Source organism: Balaenoptera acutorostrata, chromosome X, assembly GCF_949987535.1.
Source record: "Balaenoptera acutorostrata chromosome X, mBalAcu1.1, whole genome shotgun sequence".
NCBI classification, from domain to species: domain Eukaryota; kingdom Metazoa; phylum Chordata; class Mammalia; order Artiodactyla; family Balaenopteridae; genus Balaenoptera; species Balaenoptera acutorostrata.
Window position 1 is genome coordinate 6,229,908 of NC_080085.1, and position 16,000 is coordinate 6,245,907.

At 42.0% G+C, this 16,000-nt stretch overlaps 1 protein-coding gene across 1 annotated transcript in view; it reads right to left on the reverse strand.

The window, feature by feature from the left end:
• ANOS1 (anosmin 1) overlaps positions 1–16,000 on the reverse strand; it is a 192,358-nt gene that overhangs the window by 68,206 nt on the left and 108,152 nt on the right. The window contains exon 3 of the mRNA XM_057537945.1: positions 9,547–9,609. Coding sequence (XP_057393928.1) covers positions 9,547–9,609 — 63 coding nt within the window. The remainder of the gene's footprint in view (positions 1–9,546; positions 9,610–16,000) is intronic.

Consider the following 16,000-nt stretch of genomic DNA (forward strand, 5'->3'; position numbering starts at 1 on the left):
TCTAAAAACCATTTGCATCTGTTGATTTTCAATCATTATCAGCCATTGCACACTTTCTCTCTATAGAGTACCACAGAAGAAATCACAAGACTTCATCCATCAGCAGGCACCTCAAAGTGAGAGCTTACAGGGAACCCCACCATCAAAAAAGGGGCATCCGCACACTTGCCAGCCCTTCACCCAGCAGCATCAGCACTGCTGGGGAAACGGAGACGCTCGTGCCGAGAGCCCGTACCTGCTGAGACAGAATCTGCACTTTAGCAAGACTCCAGGTGAAGTGTGTGAAGGACCAAGTCTGGAAAGCACTGCTCTGGACCTGGGAAGCTGCAGCTGGCATCTGCAGAAGCTGAGTCTCTCCATCTCTGCACTGAAACTTGATTCAAGCCTAGTTTCTGACGCCAGAAATCTGGGCTTTTCCCCCAACAAATCTCCCCCTTCACACTTGCGATGAGAGTCATTTGCCCTCGGCTTATAAATGTATACAAGTCTTCCCAAGGTAAAAACACAAAACCCATTTCCCCAAAATCAAAGCCCCCGACCCAGCCACTTGTCTCTCCTCTTTCCCACCCAGGTGGTCTTAGGAAGGAACTTAAACTTGTGGACAGAGTTGTGTGCTATCTGGTGTACATTTCCTCCTGTACATTTACTATTCAAGTGGGACCTTTTAAGGCTGTCTTCTACTGGCCCGTCATAGAATTCCAAAGTGGAGACCTGGCCCTCCGCCTTCATAATAAAAAGAGCTACTATTTATCCAATGTCTGTTATGTTCAGACACTGTTTAAGTGCTTTACATGCATCTTTGATTTTTTACTTAAATTAGATGCTTTTGTAATTTCTATGATATTCCCCTAACTCCTTGTGTAGCTACCTGGCTAGTCCCTCTTTTCAGACAGGATAGGTCTTTAAATCATTCCAAATAGCCTCCAGTCTCAGCCTCTTATAAATTTTCAAAACTCATCAGTTCTCCTCAATAGAGTCTCATGGTATACTCCCCAGCAACACATAAAAATTCAATGAAAATTGAGCCTCACTGTTTAAAAAAATGAAAAGAAAAAAAAGGCTGCGTTCCACGGAGAACACGTTCCACCCAGTGAATAATTTACTGAACGACCATAAAACGTCATTCAATATTCTTGAGATCCTCATTTTCCAGGACTGTGAAACTTGATCTACTAAGGATAGCTTCCTTTGTAAGATGATGGTAAAGGAGATCTCATAACGATTATAAAAATCTTCAGCATTCCTTGAAACATTTCGATTCCATTACTCCCACCCTCACTAAGTGGAAAAGAAAACTTGGACCAAACCTGCCCCTTGACCAAGGATCACAATCCAGACTATATCACTAACACTTTTCTTTACTATAAAAATATAAAAGGTAAATGTTCATCATTTGTAAAAAGTAAAGTTTATTCATTACAGTGATGAAAGCTAACGCTTCTGGGAAGTGTGCTCTGTGCTGGTCACCCCAGGCCCCATCATTCTCAGCTACTCACCCCACTTCATGGAGGAAAGTGAAGCGTTGAGAAGGACACTTCACAAATCCCCTTTCACACCCGCCTATACACTGGAAGGTGGCCCGTGTGCTCTCATTCGCTACCTCGTCCTGTGACAAGGAGGCACGGTCCTTTGCTCCCACGTCAAACCTTCCTCACGTGGTGCAGCGGACGCCACTGCCGCTTCAGGTCACGTGCTTCTGCAGTTCTCCCCTCTCCTCCAGCGTCAAACACCCTCTCTCTTCAGGATAGTTCCCATCCGCTTAGACTATGGGATGATTTCTTCACCCCAAACATAATGCAATGTGGGGTTACCCTGCTCACCCCTTCACCCACAACCTTCCACAGCAATCCGTGCTCTCTGAAATGTTCTTATGCCCCCTCCTCTCTCCGTCTCTCCCTACCACTCCTCCGGAACACATCAATCAGGCCTTCTCTGCAGCCACCCGCTAACTCTGCTCTTGTTAAGGTCGACAGTGACCTGTGCATCACGGTATCCAGCGACCAATCTTCAGACCTCCACAGTCTTGCAGATGCAGCTGATCACCTCTTCCTTCTTGAAAAGCTGTTGCCATGTGTCCTTTAGAACTCCACCCTCGTGTGGACCTTCTCCCATCTTAACAGCCCCCCTTAGTCCACCTGCTGGCTCTTCCTTGGCTTCCATCCTTCTTATACTGGTGCGATTCAGGGCATAACCCATGAAGCTCTTGTCCTTCTACCACTTCATCCAGCTTCATGACTTTAAATACCATCTATCAACCATGACATTTGTATGTCCAGCCTGATCTCTCAACTCCAGACTCATGTATCTATGTGCCCGTGACACATCTCGAGTGGAGGTCTAATTTACATCTCAGACACAGCATGCTCAACACCAAGCCTCTAGCCATCCTTTCTCCCCCCGTCCCCCCAAAACCTGTGCCTCTCACATACCCCACATGTCGGTATCTGCTCAAGGTCATGCCAGCTCCCTCCTCCAGCTGTTCATGACAAAGACCCCACCATTATCATCAACACTTCATTTCCCTGATTCGTCCCATGCAACCTGTCATCAGATTGTGTCAGCTCTACCTTCAGAATATGTGCTGCCCACTTCTGCCCACCTCCACCACTGCCACCCTGGACTAACCCACCAACATCTCTCTTCTGCTCAAGCACTCATACTGTACAAGTAAGAAGAACCTGTGCTTCTTACCCACCAGTCATACACCTCAAGAGCCATCCTGGTGGCCCCCCCAAATATGAACAACTCTCCTAAAGGGAGGACTCAGGAGCCATACTATAATATAACTTTCTTAGGGAAAATATTCCAACATAGCAAATCTTTTTAATAAAAATTGAGTCCATCTTGAATATTGGACCTTAATTTATTGGACTCAGAACGATTCACTAATTGACTTTTCAAAAGACTAGAGGTGATTGCATCATGACTCCCATGGTGTGGCACCCAAAGCCAGCTTTATTTTATTACGCTCTGGTATATCCCCAACCCCCAAGAAAGAAAATACATGACTACGTTCAAAAAGCAGCACCAAGATCCATCTCCACTCGTCCCTTCACAAGGATATTCTAATCAGGTCAGCTGTTGTTCTGGTACACTAAAGCAAAAGACTGCTCACTTGTGTTAAACTCTATGTGCTGGTCCTTCCCCCGGCAGGCAAACATCTGGGGCAGATTACATCCTTTTCCTGTTTAGCTCTCATCAGCTTCTTGCAGTACCTTTAGCTCTTGTAGAGACATTCCCAGACAGGTGATGGCTCTGCCTGAGCTCCTGAAGCGATGCACTTACTTAATACCCTAGATTGGAAGACATAACACTGGGTTGTGGAGCAGCGGACAGAGGACAGGTTTTGACAGCAAGAAGAGGAGTGTGATCCATCTGAACACCTTACTTTCGAGGTGTCTTTCCACTCACGTTGGAACATCCCACGGCCAAAGACACCCTCAAGTAGTAAGGAGCCTTGTTCTTCCTTTGACTCCTTGACGTACCTTTAATTAACTATGATTCTGCATAATCAAAACTTCCTTCTCATTTGAGAGTAAGCCTATTCACACACAAATGGCTGGACCAACAATTTTACATAAGAGATAGGCTCATTCATGGGGCAGGGGTAGACAGAGGTGTCTGGGATGGAGGACAGTGGGAAAGAAACGTAACTAGAAGGCATGACCCCTCATTTTAGATCTTATTCCTCTGCCTCTGAACCATGTCATCTCGGGCCAATACAACCATTTTCTCCTTGTGTGCTGGTTTCACTGTCCATAAAGTTCGCCTAGTAAAATTCAGACCTCACTTCTAAGAATTGCTATGAAATCAAATAATATGGGAAAATATCTTGAAAATCAAAAAGCACAAAGAGGGCTTCCCTGGTGGCACAGTGGTTGAGAATCTGCCTGCCAATGCAGGGGACACGGGTTCGAGCCCTGGTCTGGGAAGATCCCACATGCCGCAGAGCAACTGGGCCCGTGAGCCACAACTACTGAGCCTGCGCGTCTGGAGCCTGTGCTCCGCAACAAGAGAGGCCGCGACAGTGAGAGGCCCGTGCACCGCGATGAAGAGTGGCCCCCACTCGCCACAACTAGAGAAAGCCCTCGCACAGAAACGAAGACCCAACACAGCCAAAAATGAATAAATTAATTAATTAATTAATTAATTTAAAAGGTATGGTTAAAGATCTAATTACAATGCAAGTGACAAAGAAACTTGGTTTCATCAAATCAAGTTCTTTAATAAAAAAAAAAAAACACAAAGAAATGAATCAATAATGCTATCTGTGGCAGAGTGAAAACCTCTTTTTTATTCCTAATTTCATCCTGACCAGGACTGGATCGATGAGAATCCACGCTGATCTAATGACAAGTTCAATATCAACAATGGATGCTTCCCTCACTGACTGACCCCTGACGCAGGTGAGGTCTCAGCTTCCCATGACCCCTAGTGCACATTTCATACGGCCAAGGTTGACATCTCAGCTGACATCCTACTAGGGTGGGGATATTATGAAGTCAAAAACATCAGAATTAAAGATGGGAGGTGTTTCATCAGCAAGAAGGCCATTCATAAATGACGATGTATCACGTGTCATCAAAACTAAGACAACAGGGGCCTTCCCTGGTGGTGCAGTGGTTAAGACTCCGCCTGCCAATGCAGGGGACACAGGTTCGAGCTCTGGTCCAGGAAGATTCCACATGCCGCGGAGCAACCAAGCCCGTGCGCCACAACTACTGAGCCTGCGCTCTAGAGCCTGTGAGCCACAATTACTGAAGCCCGCGTGCCTAGAGCCTGTGTTCCATAACAAGAGAAGCCACCGCAATGAGAAGTCCGTGCACTGCAACAAAGAGTAGCCCCCGCTCGCCGCAACTAGAGAAAGCCCGTGCACAGCAACGAAGACCCAACACAGCCAAAAATAAATAAATAAACAAATTTATCTTTTAAAAAAAGAAAGAAACTAAGACAACAACAGCTATAACACACATGACTATTTTATATACCGTTAACAAGGAAAAAGGACATGTTCATTTATAATTCAAGATTCCATCAGTTGTAAGAAAAGTACGTTTAAACATGGGAAAACATGCATTTTATGACTAGTACAAAAAATTATAATAATTTATCATGTTTCTTAAGATTTTATAAAAGTAAGAGGACGGGGCTAATGGTTAGTTAATAAACTAAAGCAATGAAGCACAATCTATTTATGTCTCTATCGTGGAAAATAACACGTTTCATAAAAGGACACATGAGAAATCATCCCTTATGATTCAGAGAAGGAGTCTTGAAAGATTCCTGTTCTAATATACTTAACTATGTCATTAAAAAAAATAACATTGTTAACTCTGCCATCAGCCTGAAAAAGTAGCAAAAGTAGAACTGTATAGATAATCATATGAGAAGTTAAAGAGATCAATACATGAGGAGGCCATGAATGAATTCTAGGTATGTTATTATTAACATGCCCCCGAAAATCTTTTCCACATAGCACAACTTTATGACTAAAATTACCAAGAAAATACTTTATGTTTAGAAATTGGTGCTGGTAATACAGACTAAGAAATCGTGACAGTCTGAATGGTTAGGTAGGTTGTGTGATATCATTATGACTGTGGTTCTCCTTCTTAGAGCAGGAGTTGGAACACGCTTTCTGTAAAGGGCCAGACTTGCTGTAAAGTTTCCACTTTGTGGACCATATGATATATCACAACTACCCAACTCTGCTGTTGTAACACAAAAGCAGCCATACATGATATATTAAAAAAAAAAAACTGGTTTGGCCAATTTCCAATAAAACTTTACTTACAAAAACAAGAGGCAGACCAGTTTTGCTCTGTGGGGTGTGGTTTGCAAGCTCATGCCTTAGAAGATAAAGCTCAGACCATCTTGCAAATATACACATTGGGCCAAATATATCTAATAGTCTAGTTGTTTCTGTTGGAGAAGAATAAAACATGGAGTCCTTCTGGGTCCAAACTCTTACAAAGGGAAAGCTTAGGTTCCTGGAAATATGGAACTTGTATGCATTCTTAATACATAATGTGATAACCAGGGGGATGGACGGGTCTGTCTCAATGAATGACTAGCCTTAAAAATACTGAAACAGGGACGAGTCCTTTCAGGATTCAGTCTGTTTAAGCATAATACTCAGACATTTACTGCAAAATGAAACAGAAGCAAAAAAACGCAGAGAGAGAGATAAGAACAATCAAAGCAACTAAAATTGAACATTAAGGCTTTGAGTTATTGGACCAGTGGGCTGAGGTCTCTCCACAAAGTTCCTCACATTAACTGGCCTCTGTTTTCCCCACCTTTCAAGTTTCAATTAACCTTTCTGCCACAGCAGATCACAATTTGTACACACGAGTCCCATTTTAATAAACCGATGTGGTTCAGAAATCCTCACAGTTATTTCAGAGAGAACGGCAATTACAGAAGCCCACTATCACATCCGGAATTTCAGGGAGAAAGGTTTCAATTGTATCTCGCTTCTCAGGGATCAGATGTAAAACTATCAACACAGAGTCAGTGATATTAAGGGATAATGTGTTTACCAAGCGAACAGCTGGGCACATCTTGTTCCTCTAGATTCTACAGCAGCATGTTTTTGTTCCTATATATGTACAGTTTGTGTACAGAATAGAATACAAAATAAAGTAGGAGTGCACTTTATAGAAGGTAGGAGACACAGGGATGGCCTTACTCCCCTTGTCTTTGCATAGGTTCATCAGTTTTGTTTATTGCTTGTTTGTTTCCATTTCTGATCAATCTTCTCTGGTCTATGTCTCAAGGGACCTGAATCCCTCCACAGCCTAGAATGAGCCCAACCGAGTCATGACCTGCGCTGGTGTAATCACCTCCGTGTGTGTGTGTGTGTGTGTGTGTGTGTGTGTGTGTGTGTGTGTGTGTCTGTCTGCTTCTAACCAATAGAATTATGGCCAAGGTGAAGCACTGTCACTCCTGAGATTATGTTGTGTTATACAAAATTCCGTCTCAGCAGACTGGAAATCAGGATTCTGGCCTTAAAGAAGTACATAGCTGTTTTGTGACCTGCCAATGAAGGGGGCCACATGGGGAGGGACCACAGGCAACTTCTAGGAGCTAAGAGTGCACTCCAGCCAAGAGTCATCAAGGAAACAGGACCGCAGTCCTACAACTGCAAGAAAATGAGTTCTGCCAGCAATTGCAATGAGCTTAGAAGCAGATTCTCCTACAGTCGAGCCCCCAGATGAGAATGCAGCCCAGCCAACACCTTGATTACAGACTTGACAGACCCTGGGCAGAGAATGCAGTTAAGCTGTGCCCAAACTCCTGACCCAAAGAAACTGTGTGTTGTGTTCAGCCACTAAGTTTGGGGGTAATTTTTTATGCAGGAAGAGGTAAGTCATTTAAAGAAACATTAATGTGAATGCCAGGTAAGCATGTTTCCTGGAAAAGTTTGGATTGGATCCCTAAAGAAGCCTGAAGATATTCTGGAAAACCTGAAGTATAATATGTCAGCACCCTTGAGGGAGGGCAGAAGCCATGATTTATACTCCTCTGCATCATCTCCAACATCCAGAAAAAGATGCAAAAAGACAGAGGAGAGTTCTTCTACTTAATTTGACACTAAATCATTAGCTTAGCTGTGTGTGTCCGTAGCAGAGCAATTGGCTACGTAACTTCAAATATCTGCCAGTCCTATGTATTATTTGAAGCATTTTAAAGTTCACTACTACAAAATGCTTCCAAAGACTTCACTGATGGTAAAATCCTCAGCCCCCAGGTACTTCTGGCAACAGATGTCATTATGTAAGAGTTTGCAAATCACCCATATTCCAGCCAGTCACAAAATGCTGAGTAGAAACTTTTGGAGCAAAATAAAACTGAGATTAGGAAGATCACGTATTGATTACACTAGCAGTTGAGAAACACTTCCATTCTAGTTTTCCAAAACAACACTAAACACTTTTCTAAAATAACCCTATAACACAGTGAGGCCCTGTAACTGTCCAAGGGGACTCCAGCCACAGCAGCACATGGACATGGGGAGAGGGGTCAGAGATGGAGTTGGGAGCCAGTCTTGCCACCTGCAGTGCGTGAGCCCTATGACTTGATAATTTCCAGCTTCCCAGGCCTCCACGCTTCCACACACAGCTCTGTGGACTTACAGTGTGCCCTGCTTATCTCCATGCTTATCGGGAAGGTCAGACGGTATCAGGACTGAGGATGTATTTCACGCACCTTCAAACTGATGGAGCTGGGGCTTCCTTGGTGGCTAAGTGGTTAAGAATCCGCCTGCCAATGCAGGGGACACAGGTTCGAGCCCTGGTCTGGGAGGATCCCACATGCTGCGGAGCAACTAAGCCTGTGTGCCACAACTACTGAGCCCACGAGCCACAACTACTGAAGCCCACGTGCCTAGAGCTCATGCTCTGCAACAAGAGAAGCCACCGCAATGAGAAGCCCACGCACCACAACGAAGAGTAGCCCCCACTCGCTGCAACTAGAGAAAGCCCGTGCACAGCAGTGAAGACCCAGCGCGGCCAAAAATAAATAAATTAATTAAAAACAAACAAACAAACAAAAAACTGATGGAACTGTTATGACCCCAGGTCCACAGGCATGTTTGCGGAACGGAATCTGTGTGCCCTCCAAGGTGAAACGCAGGCAACAGGACCACCTTGGCAGCTCCCGCACGGGGGCAGGGCCAGACCACCGTGTCTGTTCGGAGAAGCTCGGAAGTGCCCTATCGGCCCCCAGTTCCACTCAAAGAAGCCCTGCGGCGCCGTTTCCCTCTGATGCCGCACGGGCATGTCTTCCGGCGTCCCCTCGCCACCACCCTCCACGGTGTTTCTTTGGTTCCCACAGTGGACTTTTCCAACTCTTGTGCTCACGGCCCCTGTGGGCTTTCCGCCTGCTCTTCCTCTGAGTGGTCCCTGTGCCGTCAGCCGTCAACCTTCACAGCAGGTCCCTGGGTCCCTGGTTTGCCCTGGAAGAGACCGGGCAGCAAAGCAGCCCTCCCCCGCTTCAGCACAGCAGATGACTCTAGACCGTGGTTGCCTGGGACAGCAACGCCCTATCTTCTACCTGAGAGCGCGGGGAAAGTAAGGTGCCCTCCATACGGGAAGACGTGGGCAAGCCTCAGCCCAGAGTATGGGCAGCCCAGAGGGTGAAGAGTCAGGTGAAAATCTCGGAGAAACCCCACCACTAATAAAATGGTGGCTTCCTCCAAAAGGCATGAGAATCAGCATGCCGAGAATCACCCACAGGAGAGCCATAATGTGAGGTGGGAGGATGGCAACAGCTTGTACCTTTCTTCAATGGTGATTAAAAAAAAAAAAGTTTTACTGTCTGATTAACTAATAACGGAAGCAGTGGGTGGCTAGGTTTTAAGAAGTCTCGAGAATTTTTTTAATGTGAATTTACACACACATGCACACACACACACACCTGAAGGAGAGTGCACTTCCCCAGCCACAGAAGAACATGATGCCCTTCCATGCCAAGGACCCACTGGCACGTGGTCAGCCTGCAACTGTGTCCCGAGTGTCCCTGGCTGTGTACGGGGCCTCTTACCTCACAGAAGCTCTGGCACTGCTGCTTCCGCAGGTCCCAGGACACCTTGCAGGGCTCCAGGCACTGGGAGAGATGAACAGTGAAAACCAATCAGTAAACACGGGAAGGAAACAAAGCCCAAAAGGAAAGAGCCCACCTGTGTGCACTCCTCGCTTTTCAGGGCCTACTTTCCCTAGTGACTTTGGGAAATCCAATGAATCAGCAGCTCATCTGAACTGTGTGTATCACAGGAATCTGAGGAAGAGCGTCACGACCGAGCAGGGACAGAAAGACATACGTTTCCACACAATCGAGAAAGGAGAGCCGCACGGTCTGGAGGTGACACGGAGGAGAAGCAGTTATATCCCCTGTCAGGCACAGCAGGGTGGATATTTACTTTTATTCAGTAAAAAATATTTTCTAAAGGTTGTGGTTACAGATGGAGTCTTTTCTCATCAGCTTTAACAATAACTTGCTTTTAAATGGACAACATAGGGCTATTTTTTGAATATTCTTCTGTAAGTGACTGAAGTATTGCATTAAATATATGTATATGTGTGTATGTATATATGTTTATATATATCACACCCATTACTATTAACTTATGTGTTTATCTCAGTGAATCCAGCAGCATTGACATTTGTCCAGTTTAATTACTCTATTAAAATGGATTGAATAAACCTGAATATGAGACTCTGCCATAAGAGCTTCAGAATAAAGTTTGAATACATATGTATAATTTACACATATGATTTAATAAATCAAAGGTAAGAGCCAGGATCCACTGTTCAGTAACAATTGTAATAATAAACAATATATTATTGAATGAACAAAGTATATATACATGTAAATGTAGGTTTTATATACATACTACTATATATAATGTATAATTACAACACTTGAAATATGGTACTATATATACTATCTATATACTATATTGTAATAAATAAGAGATAACAGCCAGACCTCGTGATTGAAATTAAAATCTTACATTCATATGAATGGATATTTGATTCTCAAAATTATATTTTAATGCAAATTTTAATTAGTACAAATTAATCACCTCATATAGTTAAATGACAGTTATCTAAATATTGGCATACCCTGGCTCCCATAAGCTCATGATTATTCTATCTATCTGACTTTCATTATTGATAAATTTTCCAGTTGATATCAAAATTCTCAGTGAAATTTCAGACATATATAATGTAGAATTCAGAACATACACCCGTACTATATTTTCACTTTACTTTCTAGTAACCTCCCTGTTTTAAAATACAGTTTAAAGATGAACTGGAAGACTCTATGTGAAATTTACTTTGCAAAAATCCATTGCTTTTTTTTTCAATCAAAAATGCATATATGAAAACAAACTACTGACTGTGTCAACTGTCAGTCTGTCACAGCACTGCTCTCAAAGTGTGATAAAGGACCAATAATATGAGCATCACCTTGGAGTTCATGGGAAATGCACTAGATGTACAGAGTCTGATCTCTGGGATTGGGAGCCAAGAATCTCTTTTAGCAAGTTCCCCTGAAAATCTTGGTGCTTACACTAAACTTTAAAAAGAACTGCCTTATTGTGGTAAACATTTCCCAATATATATGTGTATCAAATCATCACATTGTACACTTTAAACTTACACAATGTTATATATGTCACTTATATCTCAATAAAGCTGGGGGAAGAAAAGAACTGCTGTAGAATTTGATGAAAACAGAGTCTGTAATGGCTCTTTCTTGGTTCATGTAAGTATCATTTAAGAATCAGTCTACTTCTTGTGAGAATATTCTAGATTTGATATCCTTTAATGTTGCATATGAACAATTCATTTTTAGTTATTTTAATTAAAAAAACTTGAGCTTGTCAATGATGCTTTTCCAAGACCTATATAAGCGTGTCCCAAGTCTATTAGTGTTCACCTCTTCCAAGCATGTTCTAAAACAAATGTACAATTTTTCACCAATATAACAATTCTAAAAGAATACCATTTTTCTAATAGCAATGAAATAGTTTAAAACTTGTCTACCTTACATATTTCATGAGCTCCCTAAAGAGTGAGTTTTGTTTCCTAAAGGTACATCCAATGCCTTACCCACAGAGCTATCCTAATTTGTTGCAAGACATTGGCTCCTAGCCAAAAAACTTTACTGGTCATTTAATAAATATGCTTAGACCTAACTCCTTCTCAAGACTACTTGAAATGAATAACTGGCACTCTTTCAAATACCTTGCAATTTTTTTCATTTGAAGAAGTGGTCTACAACGGAGCAGGACCGCACCACAAGACCTGGGGATTTTTCACGGACAGAGGCTCAGCTACTGACAAGTTAAGTCTCTGTCATTTCACTCGGGAAACATCCAACAAGCATTTATTCCATATAAAAACTGTTCAGTGCAATGTGGCTAAAAATGTCTCAGAATAATTATGTAATTCTTGCTTTCTGTCATTACTGAAAATGTAAATTATGAAAACAAGATATTACATGTGTACAGTTGCATTTTCTCAACTAGAGACATGCATGAGTGCATTAAAAAAGTCAGTCCTTTGTGATGTCCATGATTCCAAATAACCATATTCCTGACAACTTGTGGAATAAATGCCTTATAAAAACTAGATATCATTTACAAAAGTGGGCATATTTCTGAAATGCTAACAACAGCAATACGTAATGCACTTGTCTTCTTGTTAACCCAGAATCTCCATCTGTCAAGTCTAGCATTGGTATACGCAATTCATTTAAAGTTCTATTTTAATTGCATGCTTGCCTCATTTCCAGTCACCACTAATCAGTAGCACCTAAAGATACATCTCAAAATGCTACTAATGACAGCCAACATTTTCTTTTAGTAATCCTCTCTGAAAACTACCTGACAAGAACAGCCTAGATGTAAACATTTGAGTAAATCTTTGCAGGATAAATTTTCCAAAGCTCTATTTATTTATGGTGCTACTGGCCAGGTAAAATGATTTCAACAAAAGCTGAAGAGGAAAAAAATGACAGCCTTTTCTCTCAACACTTTGAACAAGAAGAAAACACTTTCTATTTCTCCAAGTAATAATAATAAAAAAGTACTGCCAAAGAAAGGTAGTCACAAAACTCTCTTCCACGTGTGAAGGGAGTAGAAGAGAAATAATACTACAAGCAAACAACTGCAACTCTAAGGGCCATGATCACATACTGTGTCAAACTACAAAAAAAAAAAAACAAACAAAAACAGTAATCAAAGTTAGTATTTTAGCAAGTGGTTTAGGCTTTCAAGTTTTAGGCTGATCAACTGTTTGAAATCATTTCCTCCTAGGCTACTGCTTCAAGCCCAATGAAGAGAAACTTTACATTTCAGAGAAACTTAAAAAAAAAAAAAGGTTGAGCAAGCTAATCACATTGATCATCATTTGGAATGTAGCTATCAATTTTTTTTTTTACTTAATCTAGAAAGATACATTCACAATATCACTTGCTCAGATGATAATTGTATATTAAATTTATATTTTTTAAATGTACAGTAATAGAGATTGGTTCAAGATGGTGGAGTAAAAGGACGAGTGCTCCCTCCCTCTTGTGGGAGCAACAGAATCACAACTAACTGCTGAATAATCATCGACAGGAAGACACTGGAACTCACCAAAAAAGATACCCCACATCCAAAGACAAAGGAGAAGCCACAGTGAAACAGTAGGAGGGGCGCAATCACAATAAAATCCAATCCCGTAACCGCTGGGTGGGTGACCCCCAAAATGGAGAATAATTATACCACAGAAGTCCACCACCAGAGTGAAGTTCTAAGCTACATGTCAGGCTTCCCAACCTGGGGGTCAGGAAATGGGAGGAGGAATTCCCAGAGAATCAGACTTTGAAGGCTACTGGGATTTGACTGCAGGACTTTGAAAGGTCTGGGGGAAACAAAGACACTCTTGGAGGGCACACACAAAGTAGTGTGCACATCGGGACCCAGGGGAAAGAGCAGTGACCCCATAGGAGACTGAACCAGACCTACCTGCTAGTGTTGGAGGGTCTGCTGCAGAGGCGGGGGGCGGCTGTGTCTCACCGTGAGGACAAGGACACTGGCAGCAGAAGTTCTGGGAAGTACTCCTTGGCATGAGCCCTCCCAGAGTCCTCCATTAGCCCCACCAAAGAGTCCAGGTAGGCTCCAGTGTTGGGTTGCCTCAGGCCAAACAACCAACAGGGAGGGAACCCAGCCCCACCCATCAGCAGACAAGCAGGTTAAAGTTTTACTGAGCTCTGCCCACCAGAGCAACAGCCAGCTCTACCCATCACCAGTCCCTCCCATCAGGAAACTTGCAAAAGCCTCTTAGATAGCCTCATCCAACAGAGGGCAGACAGCAGAAGCAAGAAGAACTACAATCCTGCAGGCTGTGGAACAAAAACTGCGTTCACAGAAAGATAGACAAGATGAAAAGGCAGAGGGCTATGTACCAGATGAAGGAACAAGATAAAACCCCAGAAAAGCAACTAAATGAAGTGGACATAGGCAACCTTCCAGAAAAAGAATTCAGAATAATGATAGTGAAGATGATCCAGGACCTCGGAAAAAGAATGGATGCAAAGATTGAGAAGGTGCAAGAAATGTTTCACAAAGACCTGGAAGAATTAAAGAACAAACACCTAGAAGAATTAAAGAACAAACAAACAGAGATGAACAATACAATAACTGAAATGAAAAACACACTAGAAGGAAAGAATAGCAGAATAACTGAGGCAGAAGAACGGATAAGTGACCTGGAAGACAGAATGGTGGAATTCACTGCCACAGAACAGAATAAAGAAAAAAGAATGGAAGGAAATGAAGAGAGCCTAAGAGACCTTTGGGACAACATTAACATTGTAGAGGTCCCAGAAGGAGAAGAGAGAGAGAAAGGACCCGAGAAAATATGTGAAGAGATTATAGTCAAAAACTTCCCTAACATGGGAAATGAAATAGCCACCCAAGTCCAGGAAGTGCAGAGAGTCCCAGGCAGGATAAACCCAAGGAGAAACACGCCGAGACACACAGTAATCAAATTGGCAAAAATTAAAGACAAAGAAATATGATTAAAAGCAACAAGGGAAAAACAACAAATAACATACAAGGGAACTCCCATAAGGTTAACAGCTGATTTCTCAGCAGAAACTCTACAAGCCAGAAGAGAGTGACACGATATATTTAAAGTGATGAAAGGGAAGAACCTACAACCAAGATTACTCTACCTGGCAAGGATCTCATTCAGATTCCATGGAGACATCAAGAACTCTACAGAAAAGCAAAAGCTAAGAGAATTCAGCACCACCAAACAAGCTCTACAACAAATGCTAAAGAAACTCCTCTAAGTAGGAAAAACAACAGAAGAAAGGGACCTACAAAAACAAACCCAAAACAATTAACAAAATGGTAATAGGAAGATACACATTGATAATTACCTTAAATGTGAATGGTTTAAATGCTCCAACCAAAAGACACAGGCTCACTGAATGGATACAAAAACAAGACCTATATATATGCTGTCTACAAGAGACCCACTTCAGACCTAGGGACACATACAGACTGAAAGTGAGGGGAGGGAAAAAGCTATTCCATGCAAATGGAAATCAAAAGAAACCTGGAGTAGCAATACTCATATCAGATAAAATAGACTTTAAAATAAAGAATGTTACAAGAGACAAGGAAGGACACTACATAATGATCAAGGGATCAATCAAAGAACATATAACAATTATAAATATATATGCACCCAACATAGCAGCACCTCAATACATAAGGCAAATGCTAAGAGCTATAAAAGAGGAAACTGACAATAACACAATAATAGTGGGGGACTTTAACACCTCACTTGTTAAATGGACAGATCACCCAGACAGAAAACGAATAAGGAAACACAAGCTCTAAATGACACAATAGACAAGATAGATTTAATTGATATTTATAGGACATTCCATCCAAAAACAGCAGATTACACTTTCTTGTCAAGTGAACATGGAACACTCTCCAGGATAGATCACATCTTGAGTCATGAATCAAGCCTTGGTAAATTTAAGAAAACTGAAATTGTATCAAGCATCTTTTCCGACCACAATGCTGTGAGATTAGAAATAAATTACATGGGAAAAAAATGTAAAAAACACAAACACATGGAGGCTAAACAATACATTACCAAATAACCAAGAGATCAATGCAGAAATCAAAGAGGAAATCAAAAAATACCTAGATACAAATGACAATGAAAACACAATGATCCAAAACCTATGGGATGCAGCAAAAGCAATTCTAAAAGGGAAGTTTATAGCAATACAATCCTACCTCAAGAAACAACAAAAATCTCAAATAAACAATCTAACTTTACCCCTAAGAGAGCTAGAGGAAGAAGAACAAACAAAACCCAGAGTTAATAAAAGGAAAGGAATCATAAAGATCAGAGCAGAAGTAAATGAAATAGAAACAAAGAAAACAACAGCAAAGGTCAATAAAACTAAAAGC